This window comes from Notamacropus eugenii, chromosome 2 (genome assembly GCF_028372415.1).
Source record: "Notamacropus eugenii isolate mMacEug1 chromosome 2, mMacEug1.pri_v2, whole genome shotgun sequence".
Classification (NCBI taxonomy): domain Eukaryota; kingdom Metazoa; phylum Chordata; class Mammalia; order Diprotodontia; family Macropodidae; genus Notamacropus; species Notamacropus eugenii.
In genome coordinates, this window is record NC_092873.1 from 60,402,953 (window position 1) to 60,417,579 (window position 14,627).

Genomic DNA, 14,627 nt, shown 5'->3' on the forward strand with positions numbered 1-14,627 from the left:
CCCTTTCCTCTCCCTATCCTTTTCTCCCTCTCCCTATCCTTTTCTCCCTCTCCTTCCTTGTGTCTCATTCTCTCCTGTCTTCTCTCCCCTCTTGTGTTCCCCCTCCTCTCCCTTCTTCCCCTTCAGCCAGGCATAGATCTCTACCATGGTTGTTCACCCAAGGATGTAGAAATGGAAATGAGGCTGTAGGTGGGGTCTGCTCCAGACTCCCCTCAGGTGCTCATAGGGTCTTTGCTGCTCGGAGAGGAGAGATCTGGTCTGTGTCTACCGTCCTTTCTTTCTGGTTTTATGTCCATGGTGACGTTTGTAGGCCACGTTGGTGGGGTCCATTTTTATGACCCCAGCTGCTTTCTTTACACGTGGGCCAGGAGATGGGGACTTTCTGAAGGCCTGAGGCCAGCACTGAAAAGAGCCTGGGCAGGAGATTTGATTTGCAGATGTACCTGCCAAACCTGTTCTCTCCCTGTGGAGTTTACCTTAAGTAATCGAGGATTCTGTGGCGTAACATGACACCGCCAGGGCATTCTCCTCTCTGATGGTGGCCTCCTGCACCTCCTGAGGCTTTGCTAACTCTGGAGACAGCTGGTTTTATTTGACCTCAGTTTACTCCTTCCTGCAAGAAGGACATTCATAAGTGTATTCTGACAGCATCACCCAAAGCAGGCACCCAGATGGGAGCCAGTGTTATGGGGCAGAGTCTTCTGCTTTGGGGGATAGGCAGTGTGCAGGAGAGCCTCATCTGTCTGTGTAAAGGGAAGTCAGTACCTGGCTCTTCATGTCACAAGTCATTGAGAGCAAAGTACCTTAGGAAGTGCTGCCTAAATCCTCCACATATAGAGCAGGGGCTTGCATGCTGGGACCACTCTCATGAGTGCTGGGGGCTGGGCATCCTACAGGCCATGCTAGGGAACCCACCCTGACCAGCAGGCTCTGGGAGGATGCCTGGCTCCATTATCTTTGATATCTGATCTGCAACTGAAGCCGCTGATCAGCGAAGGCACGGAAATGGCCTCCTTGTTCTGGTGTTCTCAGGGGTATCAGAGCACGCAGTGGGCACAGCAGGCAGACCAGGGGGGTCGGGGCAGTCAGCTGGCACAGTGGGCATCCGCCAAGAGAAGAGCTCCAGACTTCCACCTTCCTGAGGACTCCCTCTTGTCACCAGGGAGGGCAGAGTTTGGATGACCCACACTAACCACACACTGGTAACGGTGGATTTCCTTTCTCCCCACAGTTTACGTTTGTTCCAGAAGTTTGACACCTTCCGGATTCTGGTGTGTGGTGGGGATGGCAGTGTCGGATGGGTCCTCTCTGAGATCGATAGCCTCAACCTTCACAAGCAGGTACATCCCCTAAGAGCCCAGAGAGGAATTCAGAGACTGCGTCAGCATCAGAGCCTGGACAGTTCCCTTACTCTGATGGCTCCCTGGCCCCAACCTTCTGTGGATCGTGGGGTTGTCACCTTTTGGGTATCACAACCCCCATGGGCTATCTGGTGAAGCCCATGAACACCCACTCAGAAGAAATAACATTTGTAAAGTGCTTGGCACAAAGTGGGTGCTTAACTGTTCCTCTCCCCTACCTTTAAATGCATAAAATAAAACCCCTTGGGTTAAGTTTGCAGGTTAAGAACCCCTGCTGTCAGGCAGTAAGTTAGGGATGAAGTGAATGGCTCTAGTGATGCCTGGGGAGAAGTGTGTCCAGGAAAGGACAAGGAGCTGGACACTGAAGTTGCAGGAGCATCATACAGTGGGGCAAAGAAAGAAGGACCCGTGCATGGTGGCACAGAGGCTTCTAGGAAATGTCCTTGCATCTTACAAGAGTATTTTAGCAAGGAAGGAAATAATTGTTGATTCCCCAGCCCCTACGTCCCACTAACACTCACGTCCCACCAGTGCCCCCTTCCTGCGTGTGTGGCCATGGACAAGCCACAGACCCAGCCTCGTGAGTCCCCCGGAGTTTCCTCAGCTCTACAGTTTGGGGAATGGGGGCCTGGCCTCCAGAGTCACTCCTCAGATATCCCACTTTCTTGGGCCCTCATAGAGGCAGAGAAGGGACTCCCTGAAATCCTCAGCAGCCAGAACTCCAGCCTTGGCAACAGAGGGACTGACCCAGGGCACTTGCCTCTGCCTCCCACAAGAGCTTAGCACTATGGGGAGAAAGCCATGGAACAAGGGGAAGGGGAGCTGCCCCAGCCAATCAAGTACTGCCACCGGGTGGAGAAAGTGAGGAAACACACCAGGCCAAGTCCCTTGTCTTTCATTCATTGTCATTGACCCTCTGTCATATGCAGGAGCTCTAAGGTGTTATAGATGAGAAAACTGAGGCTCTGTGCTCCAAGTGAAGTGTTACTAAGCAGATGAGGCCAGATTTGAACCCAGGGCCTCTGGCACCAAATCTAGCTAAATGAGATTAGGGGACTGACTTCATTAAGGTGGATTGGAGAGGGGGGAGGGAAGGGCTGATGACTTCTTGGGGAGCACAGTAGCTAAGTAGGGTCCAGCCTAGGGCTCAGGTCCCATTTTGAGAGAAAGAAGAGAACTTTCTGGAGACCATGAAGCTGTCCACAGTTGGGAGATGGAGGGTGAGGCAGAGAGCTCCCCGAAGCTGCCAATGCTGTGGCCCCATCACCAGTTCAACTTCTCAGTGACCACAGCCCTGGAGAACTGGGTGGGTCTTTGGGGGACTCAGCCCCTCCTGGCTGTGGGTGGTGGTGTCAGCTGATACACATCTTGTTTCTTGCAGTGTCAGCTGGGAGTACTGCCTCTTGGGACAGGAAACGACCTGGCTCGGGTGCTGGGCTGGGGTTCTGCCTGTGACGATGACACTCAGCTACCCCAGATCTTGGAGAAGCTAGAGAGAGCCAGCACCAAAATGCTGGACCGGTGAGTGTGGCAGGAGCTCCGAGGGGCCTCTTGGATGTCCCGGCTCAGCCTTCTCCCCGCCTTGGAGGCTAGGGGCCCCACAGAGGCCAGGCGCCCATGAAGACCCCATGAAGGCCAGCTCCCAGCAGCCCAAGCTGAGCTTGGAGGAGCCTGCCTGCCCTGAGCCATGGTTTCTCATGAAGGAGCCTTTTCCCTGGCCTCTGTTGGTAGCTCTAATCCTTTGTGGTCACACATGTCCAGTGTGAAAAGAAATCTGAGCCCCTCTCCCTTCCCCTTCCCTATCTGTGCTCATGCATGTACATGTCATGTGCATGTACTCCTGTGTGCAGGAAAGAGATGTTTCAGGAGGTGAGGTGAAGAGGAAGGAAGGGCCAAGCCTGGAGGGTTGAGGAGAAGAAGAACACGGGCAGGTGGACATCAGGGATGGCCCTCTTCTGGTGCTGACCCAGAGAACATCCCCACGATGTGGGGTAGACTCTTTTTGGAGGAAGGAGAGGGACACAGATTGCCTAGGTTGAGAAGGCCTGGGTGGGGAGGCCTCTGTTCTGAGGAGCCGCTGAGGACAATAGACAGCATGAGGAGGCTGGATAGTGGAGAAGCTCAGCAGCATGGGCTGGGGGGCGTGTCCACTTCACTAGTGCAATTTGGGGCAGTATTTTCACCTTCCCCAGTTTTAAGGCCTTGCCTGGCAGTCTGGGGCAGAGGGAGGGGGAGGACTAGAGGCTAAAGAGAGACACTTCTGGAAGAGCCCACACCCCTGAGAACTCACAGAGATGCAGCTTTAGGCTAAATGTCAGGAATGGTTTTCCTTTGAGAACTATGCCCAAGTGAAAGGGCAGGAAGTTTTGTCATCTGTAGAATGAGCCCTGCAGGTCGGTGCTTCTGGCCTACATGGCCTGCCTTTCAGGAAGAGCCTTTGTTTAAGGGACTGAGAGCCAGAACCCAACTAGGTACTCAGCTGTTGTCGGCCTTCAGGGCTCTCCCTGGCAGATTCCCTGACTGAGTCCAGGGGAGACCCAGCAGACCATGATGATAATTGGTGGTTTCCCAACTCCCAGGTGGAGCATCATGGTGTACGAAACGAAACTCCCTCGACAAGCATCGTCCTCCACAGTGACGGAAGACTTCAGTGAGGACTCGGAGGTACCAGCCTTGCCTCTTCTGTTTCGGCTCCTGCATCCCACTTCATACCTTTGCCCCCACCTGAAGATCCTCCAGCAACCTCCTGGCCAACCTCCCTTCTTGCTGCCATGAGCTCTTCCCTTCCCTCCCCTTGGCCGCCATCTTGAAACATCACTTTCATTATGCCATCCTACTTAGAACCTCCCATGGCTCCCTCTTTCCCCATACACATTTTTGTTTTCCCAAAGCTTTGAGATTGTCAGGCCAGGGGATGGGAGTTTTAGAGCCAGTGGGCAAGTGGGATGCTTTACATTATCCTTCCTTCCTTGGTGCCCACTGCTCTGGAACATGGTCCCTCCCCTTTGGTCCCATTGGGTTTGTCATTGTGTTGGTCACAGGCTCCATCCCCTCCCTCGAGACCTTACTCAAGCACCACAAAGCTCATACAGCTTGTCTGTCTGTGCCAGGACAGCTCTGAGGACCCCTTGGATCCCAGGCTTTGGAGAAAAGCTTAGGGATGAATTGTTCTCCCCAAGAATGAGAGCCTCTTGAGGAGGGGACACATGTCCCAAGGGCCTCAGACAAAGGACAGAGCAGGGCAGCTGCTGCCTGGTCAAGGGACAGAGGCCCAGGACTAGGGCATGAGGCCTGATTGCAAAGCCTAGAATCACCCATTGCAGAACTGGGAAAGTGAGTGGCAGGCCTGGGCCCTAGGCATGCCAAGGAACATGCTGCCACCCCTGTGGAACAGCAGGTAGGCTTCAAGGCCCCTGATGCTCTCACCTCAATCAGGCCAGAGGTTGACCAATCTTATCCAGATGATGCTCTCCAGTGGCATCGTAGCTCACCATGGGGGGTGGAGAGCCATTGCGGTTATCTCCATTTTACAGTTGAGGAAGTAGTCTCAGAGAGATGACCTGCCACCCAGAACTAGAGGTAGGTCTGCCCTGGGGCGCTGATGTTTTGGCTGAGCTGAGGCCAGGGCTTCCCAGGGGAGTATGGTTCCAGCAGCTCTGCACCCCGGGCCCGGGTGCCCATACTTACCTTGTGTCTCTGCGTCTCTAGGTCCAGCAAATTCTCTTCTATGAAGACTCAGTGGCTGCTCACTTGTCCAAAATCTTGACGTCGGATCAGCATTCTGTGGTCATCTCCTCTGCTAAGTATGTGCCCGCAAGCAGTGCCATGGCAGCACAGGGGGTGTACATGGGGGCCTTCTGGAGTGAGACCCGCAAGGCTCTGGCCTACAGCTTCCTCTCTTCCTCCTCGCAGGGTGCTCTGTGAAACTGTGAAGGACTTTGTGGCACGAGTAGGGAAGGCATACGAGAAAGCCACAGAGGGCTCTGAGGAGTCTGAAGTTATGGCCAGAAAGGTGAGCATGGCAGCAGACGTGGCACGTGGCAGCAGGTGTGGCACACAGCTGGCTAGGGCCGGGGCCCTCTGCCAGGTCTGAGGCTCTCCACTTCCTTCCCTCAGTGCTCTGTGCTCAAAGAGAAGCTGGACTCTCTCCTCAAGACGCTGAATGATGAATCCCAAGCTTCCTCCTCCTTGCCCAACCCCCCTCCCACCATTGCAGAAGAGATGGAAGATGGTGATGGCTCTGGTGGGGTCTGTGCCTCCTCCACAGACCGCTCCATAGGGTCGGCCTGCCCAGCACGGCCCCAGATATTCCGGCCTCGGGAACAGCTCATGTTACGAGCCAACAGCCTGAAGAAAGCCATTCGCCAGATCATAGAACATGCAGAAAAAGGTAGCCTGCCTTGTGCCCCCTCCATGCCTTAAGGAGTCCAGGGGGCAGCCCAGGGAGGGGTTATTGACCCCGATCCAGTCAGTCATTAGCTTTTGTGTCACCATAGACTCTTCCTCCAAATGTGTGTGTGCTGAGGGTGCCCAAGCCCAGCCATGTCTCCCAGAGCTGCCAGTGATGGCCCTGGCACTCGAGGGTGGCCATCCCAAGAGATCCCACAAAAACAAGACATGCCTTTCCCATATTTGGGGAGTCCTGGTCAGACAGACCTTCCTTATGGAGGCAGCATGGCCAGCTGGGCCAGTCCCTGACACTTCTGGCTATGTAACCCTGGGCAGGTCCCTCAGATCCTGCGAGCTCAGGCGGCCTCTCTTCACTGTTGATGGCAGAGGTGCCAAACCTGCCTTGGCAGGAGGGAGCTTGCCCTCTGGGAATTCTTTACACCATTAAAGTACCTGGTCAGGCCCTGCCAAGCCACACCACACCACTACAGTGTGTGTTTGCTGTACCCTGGGACCTCTCTTGAGCCTCGGCTCCACGGGGAACATCATCCCTGTTTTACAGATGAGAAAGCCAGGGCTTAGCTAGGAAGTGATTTTCCCACAGTCCAGGCCTGGGGATGTGCCTGGCTTTAGTTATTCTTGGTGGCAAAGAAACTTCCTAATGAGCTGTGCTGTCCCAGCGTGTCCAGGCCACTTGGTGGGGATGCTGCGCGGGGGCCTACTGTTCAGGTCAGGGTCAGCCTAAGTGCCTCTGAGGTCTCATCAGCTCTACTGTGCCAGTCCAGGAGTTAGAAGGTTGCACTCCAGGCCCTGTGTGGCTGGGGGCCATGGCACTGCAGGGGAGTCATGTGCTGTCTTGGCTCCCATGAAAGGCAGGGGGGAGTGCCTGCCCTGCCCCATTTGTCAGCATCAAAAGAGATGCTAGAGAAGCATGGCAAGCCAGCCCAGGGAGGGGGAGGGCACTGGATTCAGCAGCTCTAGTACCCTGCATAGATCCCTCCCTCTGCTAGGCAGTGGCAGGGGCCAGGCCCTCCTTTAGACTCTCCCCAAGGGCCTGGAGAACAGCCAGTGGGCAGAGCCCAAAGGATGGCCTTTCCAGACTCACACAGAGTGAATCTTTGTTTCTGTCTTCTTTTCCCGATGCCTCTCGCCATTTGTCCTCCTCTCTTTTCCCATCACTTTCCTCTTCTTTTTCTCTGCTTTTGCTTCCATGTTCCCCACATCTCTCTGCCATGTGCTTCACCAAAGGAGCATATGCAGGACTAAGGCAGCCTCCTCATTCTGGGGCCTTCTCCTCACCTGGGCCCTGCCCATTTTCAGAAGGTGCCTTGCAGCTTCTGAGGTGCTAGGATGCCTGGGCTTTGTTCAGTCAGCTCTCTGCTCAGCTGGATCTTGGCCCTGTTGGGTTGGTGGCGACTAGGCTGCTTTTGTAAGGTTCCCTCCTTACATAAATCCTGTTGAACTAACCCTTCCTTGTCCACCACCATGTGGCCCTCTTGAGGTCTCTGTGGCCTTGTCCAGATAGATGCCATTCCCAGGTCGCATCAGCCAGACATCCACATCCAGGCTCACTCCATCCTCGGTTCTTTTCCTTTCCTGTTCCCCAGCTGTGGATGAGCAGAATGCCCAGACTCAGGAGCAGGAAGGCTTCATCTTAGGGCTTTCTGCCACCCCCGAAGGCCAAGAGCCCAAGGCCGAGGACAAGCCCCCTCTGCGGTCATCTCATGGTGGCAATGGCAGTGTTTCCCGAGGAAGGAGCCACCGCAAAGGTACCGTTGGCACTTCCCACCTCTCTGCACACAGCTAAGTGCCCATGCCCACCTGGGCTCCCTCCCTGAGCCTGGACAGAGGGATCAAGGCTTCACCATGGGCCACCTCCCAAAAACGCCTGGGAACTTCTGCCTGCACACATCCACCATCCATGGAGCTTCCCTGAGCACCGGAGTGCCTCACCCCCAGGGCTCAGAGCCTTGCCTGGCACTTTCTCTCCCCACAAGCTCCTCCCCTTCCTGCTCCGTCTTTCTCTTCAGCTGGTCCTACCCCCCAGGGAGGCAGGTAGGTGGTGGACAGACCAGAGATCACTCCAGCTCTCCCTGATGCCATGATGTTCCACATGCATGTGTGGGCTGTGTCATCTGCACACGCGCTTGTCACGTGGCTCTTCAGTCATTAGTGATTATGGTCTCTCTCTGATGCCAGCCTCAGTAAGAGAACAGGATGGGGTCATTTGGGAGGCTCCTGCCATCCTCAGGATGCTCTTGGCCTGTTGCAGGTTAGAGCAAGTGTGTGGAGCCTGTCCCTACACCCTGATCTCCTCAGGGAGTTCAGAGCATCCCCAGAAGCTGCATCAGTACACTTTGCTGCTCCGCACAGGGAGTGGGAAGGGAGCCTGGCATGTCATCTGTAGACAGAAGAGAATGGGGCTGGATGTGCTAAACCCCTATGGTGCCGCTCCTGACACCCAGGGTGTCCCTCCCTCCAGAGCTGGGCAAGCAGCACAGAGTCAGCACCCAGACCTCCATCAGTCAGCTGTTCCTTTCTCTATCTCGTCCTCTGTGTGATGGCCAATGAGTGATGTCCAGCCTTGGGGGCTCCCTCACAGATGGCCTCAGAGGGGTTTTTAAAACAATATGGCCGCCTTTCAGCAAAGTTCTGTTTTTAACACTTGTCTTTCTGTTGTTTATTGCAGTGTCCAAATCCCCTTGTGAAAAGCTAATAAACAAAGGAAGTTTGTCACTGGGCAGTTCAGCATCACTTCCTCCCCAGACAGGAAACCGTGATGGCTTGCCAATGCTGAACACAAAGATTCTGTACCCAAGTGAGTGTGAGCATCTCCTATGACCAGCTCAGAGTTGGCAGCAGCATTGGGCCAAGCAGGGCCTGTTTGCATGGCGGGGGGAGGGGGGGGGGCTGGTGGGATGACTGCTCCCAGTCAGGGGAAGAGAAGAATCACCCTTCTTCATGTGGATGTTCCCAAGCTGGAATAGATTGTGAGAAAAGGTCCCTGAAATCACCTGTCACTGCAGCAAAAGCCACCTCCTTGGGGAAAGATGTCCTCTGGGGCTGGCACCCAGAGGGAATCATTAGCTAATGATCATTTGCTCACAGGCTACATGTGGGCTCACTTTCTGCCACCTGGGACTCTGGGATTTGGGGAAAGCCTTTTCCTTCTCATTCCTTCTTTCCCCACCTGTCAAGGGGAAACATATCTTGCCCCCTTTCTTCTTTGGAGGGATTCTGTCAGGATCTATGAGGCCATAGCTCTGACCAGATCTTGAGTTCTTCCACAGAAAGGTCAGGAAAGCCTAACTGGTCTTCCCAGGGAAATTCCCACTGCCCAAAGTAGAGGCCTAGCTCCAGGTCCAGTCAACCTTAGGTGGCTCCTTCATCTGCCACATTCACTAAGGGGCTCTTCCCCAGAATCGCGATCCATGACTGTGCAGTACAGAAAACCACGGGAGCCCAGGGGTTTGAAGGCAAGGCCAGCAGACACCTCCTGTGCCTTGCACAATGCAGACACTTGGGAGGGTAAAGCTGAGCCCTGATGTGGGGCAGGGAGAGGCAGTGCCCCCAGACCTGGCAGCTGGGCAACTGAGCTGACCTGGCCTTGGGATGGGACATCTGCTAAGTACCACGATTAGGGATGAGACTTGGGGCCTGTAAGAGCTCTCCGTGCATTGGACCAACGTGAGCTTTTGTCTTTGTCATTGTGGTGATTAGGGGGCCCTATGTGCCAGATTGGTCTGCTCCAGGAGCCCACAACCCTGCCCTTCTCTTGGTACCCATCTTCTCCATGAGGCACAGCTGTCCTTTGGTGTTTTTCTTAGTTGACATTAGTGAGCAAGCATTCAGAGGTCATAGCTGGGGTCAAGGTAATCCAGGACAGAAGCGATGGGAGCACCATGGCTTGAGGAGCAGAGTCCCAGCCAGCAGGGTCCCAACCTGGTGTCCTGTTGGTGGGGGCTGGCTACGCTCCTCTCTGCTGAGGTTCAGGAGAGCGGGCAGAGTTTGCACCTGACGTTCAAGGACTCCCCAGGGGCTTTATGTGCTGCTTTGATACCATTTACCTGCCCATGGGATGGGCCAGGGGGCCTCTCATGTAGATGTAGACTTTGGAAGCTCCTATGTGCAGAGGAGTGCAGGGAAAGCCTAGGAGGAAAGAAACCAGAGGAGATAAGGAAGTGTGTGTTTGAGATAAACAAGCAGAGCTGTTACTCCAGAATTCCTTGGTCTGGTGCCAGTTTGAATTCCCCATCGACTTGTCCTGGGATGGCTCTGCCAAGTGATGGGAAAGCGAATCTTCACCTCAAGAGCTGTGGTTGTAGAAGGGGACTGGTCGGCAGATAGAAGGAGCCAGGCATCAGCATAGAGGCCAGCAGTGCAGGATGGGGTCATCACAGGGGCTGTTTCTGCCCATCTTGGAACATCAAGCAAGGTGCTGAGGGCAACCCTGAGGGTTCCTTTTCAAGAACTCTTACCTGACTTAGTCAGCAAATGTGGAGGAGAACAGACAGTTAAAAAGCATCTGCCACAGTCTCCACTGAGCAGGAAGACCAGTGGCTACATGGGGTTTTAAAACTAGGGCAACCAAAATGCAGGGAGTGACAGAGAGTTGACTCCTTCTTGGCAGCCTCATTCCCCAGAGTCTAGGTGTTCTTCTCAAGGAGCTTTGCATTCTGTGCCCCTGCTGATTTGCCTTTGTGGTCACAGCTGAGAACAAGCCTTTTTCCTGCCAGGCCATGTGTCGACCCTAACTGGTTCTGCCATGCTGGCCAAGATCTGGGCATGGATGCGTATCCCCAGAGTGAGGCACCCTAGGGGGTGACAACCCTTTGGCATATAGTGACTCTGGCCTTTGATTGTATATGACCCCATCTACTTCAAGAAGAAAAAGGAGATGGCTTGCCAGGCTCAGATGACTGCGGTTGGCATGAGGTACACGCAGTGTCTTCATCAGTGAAGTGACAAGTTCACACACCGTGAGGGTACTTGGACCACATGGGCAATATCAATTCAGAATGGCATGAAGGGACATGACCTTAATAAAGGGAGGAGAGCCGCCTTCCTACGTGAACAGAATAGGCCCTCCTTTCCAGAAGGACATTTGATGGACTTGGTCAGCATCCACTAACATCCCGCCACATGGGAAATGACTTGTGAAACCTCTGCCTGCCCATACACAGAGCCTCAATCAGCTGATCAGAGTAGAGAAAAGAATAAGTTAAATGAAAAGAGAGAAGGTTATTTCTGTGTATTTACTTAAAGTTGTCAAACAGAAAAGAATGAACGAGACGCCAAGATGTTGACTCCTCCTTTCTCCAAGGGAGATCAGCCTATGCCAGCTGCCAAAGGAGGAGGCTGAAAGAGAAGAGCCAACGTGACCCTCCTTGCCAAGTGGAAGAAGCAAGGGTCATACCACGGGGTTTGTCTTTAGACAGCAGAGGACTTGTCAGCTACGAGGAAGGAAGATGGGAGAATCCAATCCATGTTATCCCACTGAGCCATGAACAGCAGAGAGATGGGCATGAATGGTGCCAGAGTGTGATGACAGGACTTAGGCACACATTAAAGTGACATGATTTTCTAAGACACACTGCAACCAAGACATCTGTATCCCCAAATCTCATATTGGCGTTCGGTCAGATCCAGAACAGAGAAGCACATTCCCCTAAACTATTTGTCAGTGTCCTGAAAGGTTTGCAGATTTCTGGTCTCCCATCTGGACCCTTGTGTATGCGCCAAAAGTCATGGGTTGGCTCCTAGAAGTCATTTGTCAGAAACACGGCCAGAGAAGCCTCTAAAAGGCTTCTTGTCACCAGCTCAGCCCTTGCCAGAAAATGGATCCGTTTTCATTTTCATGGTAACAAGAACTGAATGTGCACATGTGAGTGTGCACACACATACTCATCCTCAGCTGCCTACTGGTTAGTTAGCACCTGCAGGATGACACAGATGTACCATGTCAGGAAAATGCCTCCTTGCAAAACCCAGGCAGTGAGTGAGTCACCTCTGCAAATAATTCAAACTGCCCAAAGGTAGCAGTCAGACAGTCTTGTTGAATCTCTAAGGACCAGTCAGTAGTTCTTTCTGCTCCTTATGTTTCCCTGGTCACTGACCACCGTGGCAGCACCACACAACTCCTGCCTGTGCTGGTGCTGACCACGTTCCTGGTTCTTGGCCTTGCCCCCACTGAGAGGGAAGAGTTTGGGGGCCAAGAAGGTCACAGAACTACAAGCACCTTCACTAGAGGGCAAGGCACCAGAAAGAAATGCTGAAAGAAGAGGGTATCACTTACATGTCAAGTCATATGACAGTGGCCTCTGAGGGGCTGAACTAGATGTGTAGAGTATTGCATAGTAGATTCACTGAGTAAGACAACTGTAGGAAGCTGAGAAGGTTTTTTCTGTTCCCTGTTAGTGGTGAGTAGTTCTCCAAATGACTTCAAGCCCCATAGTGCCAAGTAGACAACAGTGTGAAAAGGGTTGGGCTTACCATCTACATGGGAAAACAGACTGGATGAAAATCACATATTGACCAAGCTGGGGCATGCAGCTAGGCAAGACAGCACATTGAATTAATCTGTCAGTTCATGAGATGGGCCTGGAATGGAGGAGGAGGGCAAAAGACTGAGTCACATTTGAGAAAGTGTGTGGTATTTTTGGTGATCACAGACAACTCACTGCCACAAAAACCCATCTTTTTAACATCAGTGTTCTCTTGGTGACGCTCTGTGTCTTTGAATCATACAATTCCACAGTCACAGAAGGATCAAAATTGTGGCTGATATAAAGGAGAATGGAAATGATACACATGGGTCTGAGTAAACTGGGGTATTTTACCAGTGATGACCTGCATATACAAAAGGGTCTAACAGGCATTATCAGAAACCCTTATGTCTATTAAGCAGCGGTACGGTGTATCAAGAAAAGCACAACAGAAGCCCATGCTCTGTGGTGGCACCACTCTCTCAAAATAGGAGAGGAATTGAGGGGGAGGTTTCCAGTGTAGTGGGTTGGTTCTTCATGAAGGATTCATGGGATGATATCCACTTGCATCTTGCAAGATGAGAAGACATCAAAAGTTGTGACTCCATTGGAGCAACAGCAAATCCAAGGATCCTTCAAAGTACGAAAAGAAAGGGGGCCTCCTAAAATCACGTGTTCTCACAAGTTGTCTTTGAGGATTTAAGTGAAAAGAGTTTACTTCCAAAAATGGACTCTTTTTCTTTCTGGAAAACAGAAAGCTCAAGAAATCTGTGGGCAGTTATGGGTGCTTTTAAAAGAAAGCTTGATTGGAAATGTAAGACTTGCAGAGTCTTAGACTAGAATGTTAGATGCAGACACAAGTTTCAAGGTCCTTTTGTCCCTGTGCAAGTCTTTCCAGGAGCTTCCCTAAGCCAGAGACATCAGTCCCACTGCTGAGTCTTCCCTGTTTGCATTCTAGGGCAAGAGATGTTTGTTGGCTAATGATGTTCTTGGTCTCCCAAACTGAGACTTTTCATAACGTAGATGCTTCTTATCCTTGTTAGCCTTGTGTTGAGTCAGCAGTCGTGGAGAGACACATCTTTGTATTTGGCAATGCTCATCTTGTCCCCTTCCCTTACAGATATCCGGGCTGGGATGTCCGGCTCCTTACCTGGGGGCTCAGTCATCAGTCGCTTGCTAATCAATGCAGATCCCTTTAACACTGAACCAGAAAACTTGTGAGTATACAGACCAAAGGGGAAATGTTATTAAAAGAGATTGGATAGACATCAAAAAAGCCTGGAGGAATTAGCTGCCTGATCCTATGGTAATCACAGTGGCTGGGTCTCCACACTGGCTTAGGAGGGTGCCATTGTGTTCTGTACTAAAGACTCTGAGGAGCCTGAGGTTGAACAGAGAGAAGGAAAACAAACCTCAGCCCAGGATGCCCAGAACAAGACTCCCATTTCTGCAGCCCTGGCACTTAGCGTTAGGGTTTGAGTTAGCAACAGCAGCCTCCTGGGTGGAAAAGGGGAAAGAGGTAAAGGAGGGGGTCCGGTGATGACACTGGCTAGGGCAGCCACTGGGCTGTCTGTAAATCTGTGGACTGGAAGAGGTCATGCCCTTGGGTTAGGAGGCCCTCTACCATCAGATCAAGGAGGGATATGATTAAGCCTTGGGAGCTTCAGAAGTAAAAAGGCTAAAGGAAATTACATTTTTAATTAACTGGTTTTTATATGAAATCTTACAGAGAGTGTTATACAGAGAAATGTGTCATGAATAACTATTTTGGAATTGGGCTGGATGCGAAGATCTCCCTGGATTTTAATAACAAGCGTGATGAACACCCAGAGAAGTGCAGGTAGGTGAGAGTCCCTTGTGTAGCCACATCCCTGGGGCTCCAGAGTCTTAAGTGCTGCTAGTGCAGCTTTTTTCAGGACAAAGGGATTGCAGAAAAAAAACAGATTCACAGGCATTTGAGTGCCTGCTGCAGGCAAGATGTGCAAGGCATTGAGGAGGTTCCTCGATTCTAAGAAGCTCATTAAAGTAATTACTTCTCACTTACGTTAATGATAGTGACATATCCTGACCCACTGAGGTTTTACATGATACTTCCATCCCAGAAACTCCAAGGACAGTACCAAGGATTATTAGTCCCCTTTTAAAGATATGGAAAATGAGGCTCAGATCAAACCTCAGAGGTAGGAGTTGAACCCAAGTCTTCCTCATTCCAGCATTGTTTTTATGGCAACAGAAGATTTAGAGCCAAAGGGGATTTTATGTCCCCAAAGTTTTAATGTATCTTTAAATTTGAACTTGAATCTATCTACCTCCTGAACCACCTGGCTGCCTCGACAAGGCTCTTTATACAACCCCTCCCCCAAATTCCACCTTCCACTCACTTCAGATAAAA

At 52.1% G+C, this 14,627-nt stretch overlaps 1 protein-coding gene across 7 annotated transcripts in view; it reads left to right on the top strand.

Annotated features, from left to right (window-relative positions):
- Window positions 1-14,627, top strand: part of DGKD (diacylglycerol kinase delta) — a 113,008-nt gene that overhangs the window by 79,091 nt on the left and 19,290 nt on the right. For all 7 annotated transcript variants that reach the window (XM_072640547.1, XM_072640548.1, XM_072640549.1 and 4 more), the window contains 10 exons: window positions 1,232-1,340; window positions 2,743-2,882; window positions 3,941-4,025; window positions 5,070-5,164; window positions 5,274-5,373; window positions 5,478-5,751; window positions 7,358-7,519; window positions 8,440-8,568; window positions 13,356-13,452; window positions 13,965-14,075. In XM_072640547.1, the coding sequence (XP_072496648.1) occupies window positions 1,232-1,340; window positions 2,743-2,882; window positions 3,941-4,025; window positions 5,070-5,164; window positions 5,274-5,373; window positions 5,478-5,751; window positions 7,358-7,519; window positions 8,440-8,568; window positions 13,356-13,452; window positions 13,965-14,075 (1,302 nt within the window). The remainder of the gene's footprint in view (window positions 1-1,231; window positions 1,341-2,742; window positions 2,883-3,940; window positions 4,026-5,069; window positions 5,165-5,273; window positions 5,374-5,477; window positions 5,752-7,357; window positions 7,520-8,439; window positions 8,569-13,355; window positions 13,453-13,964; window positions 14,076-14,627) is intronic.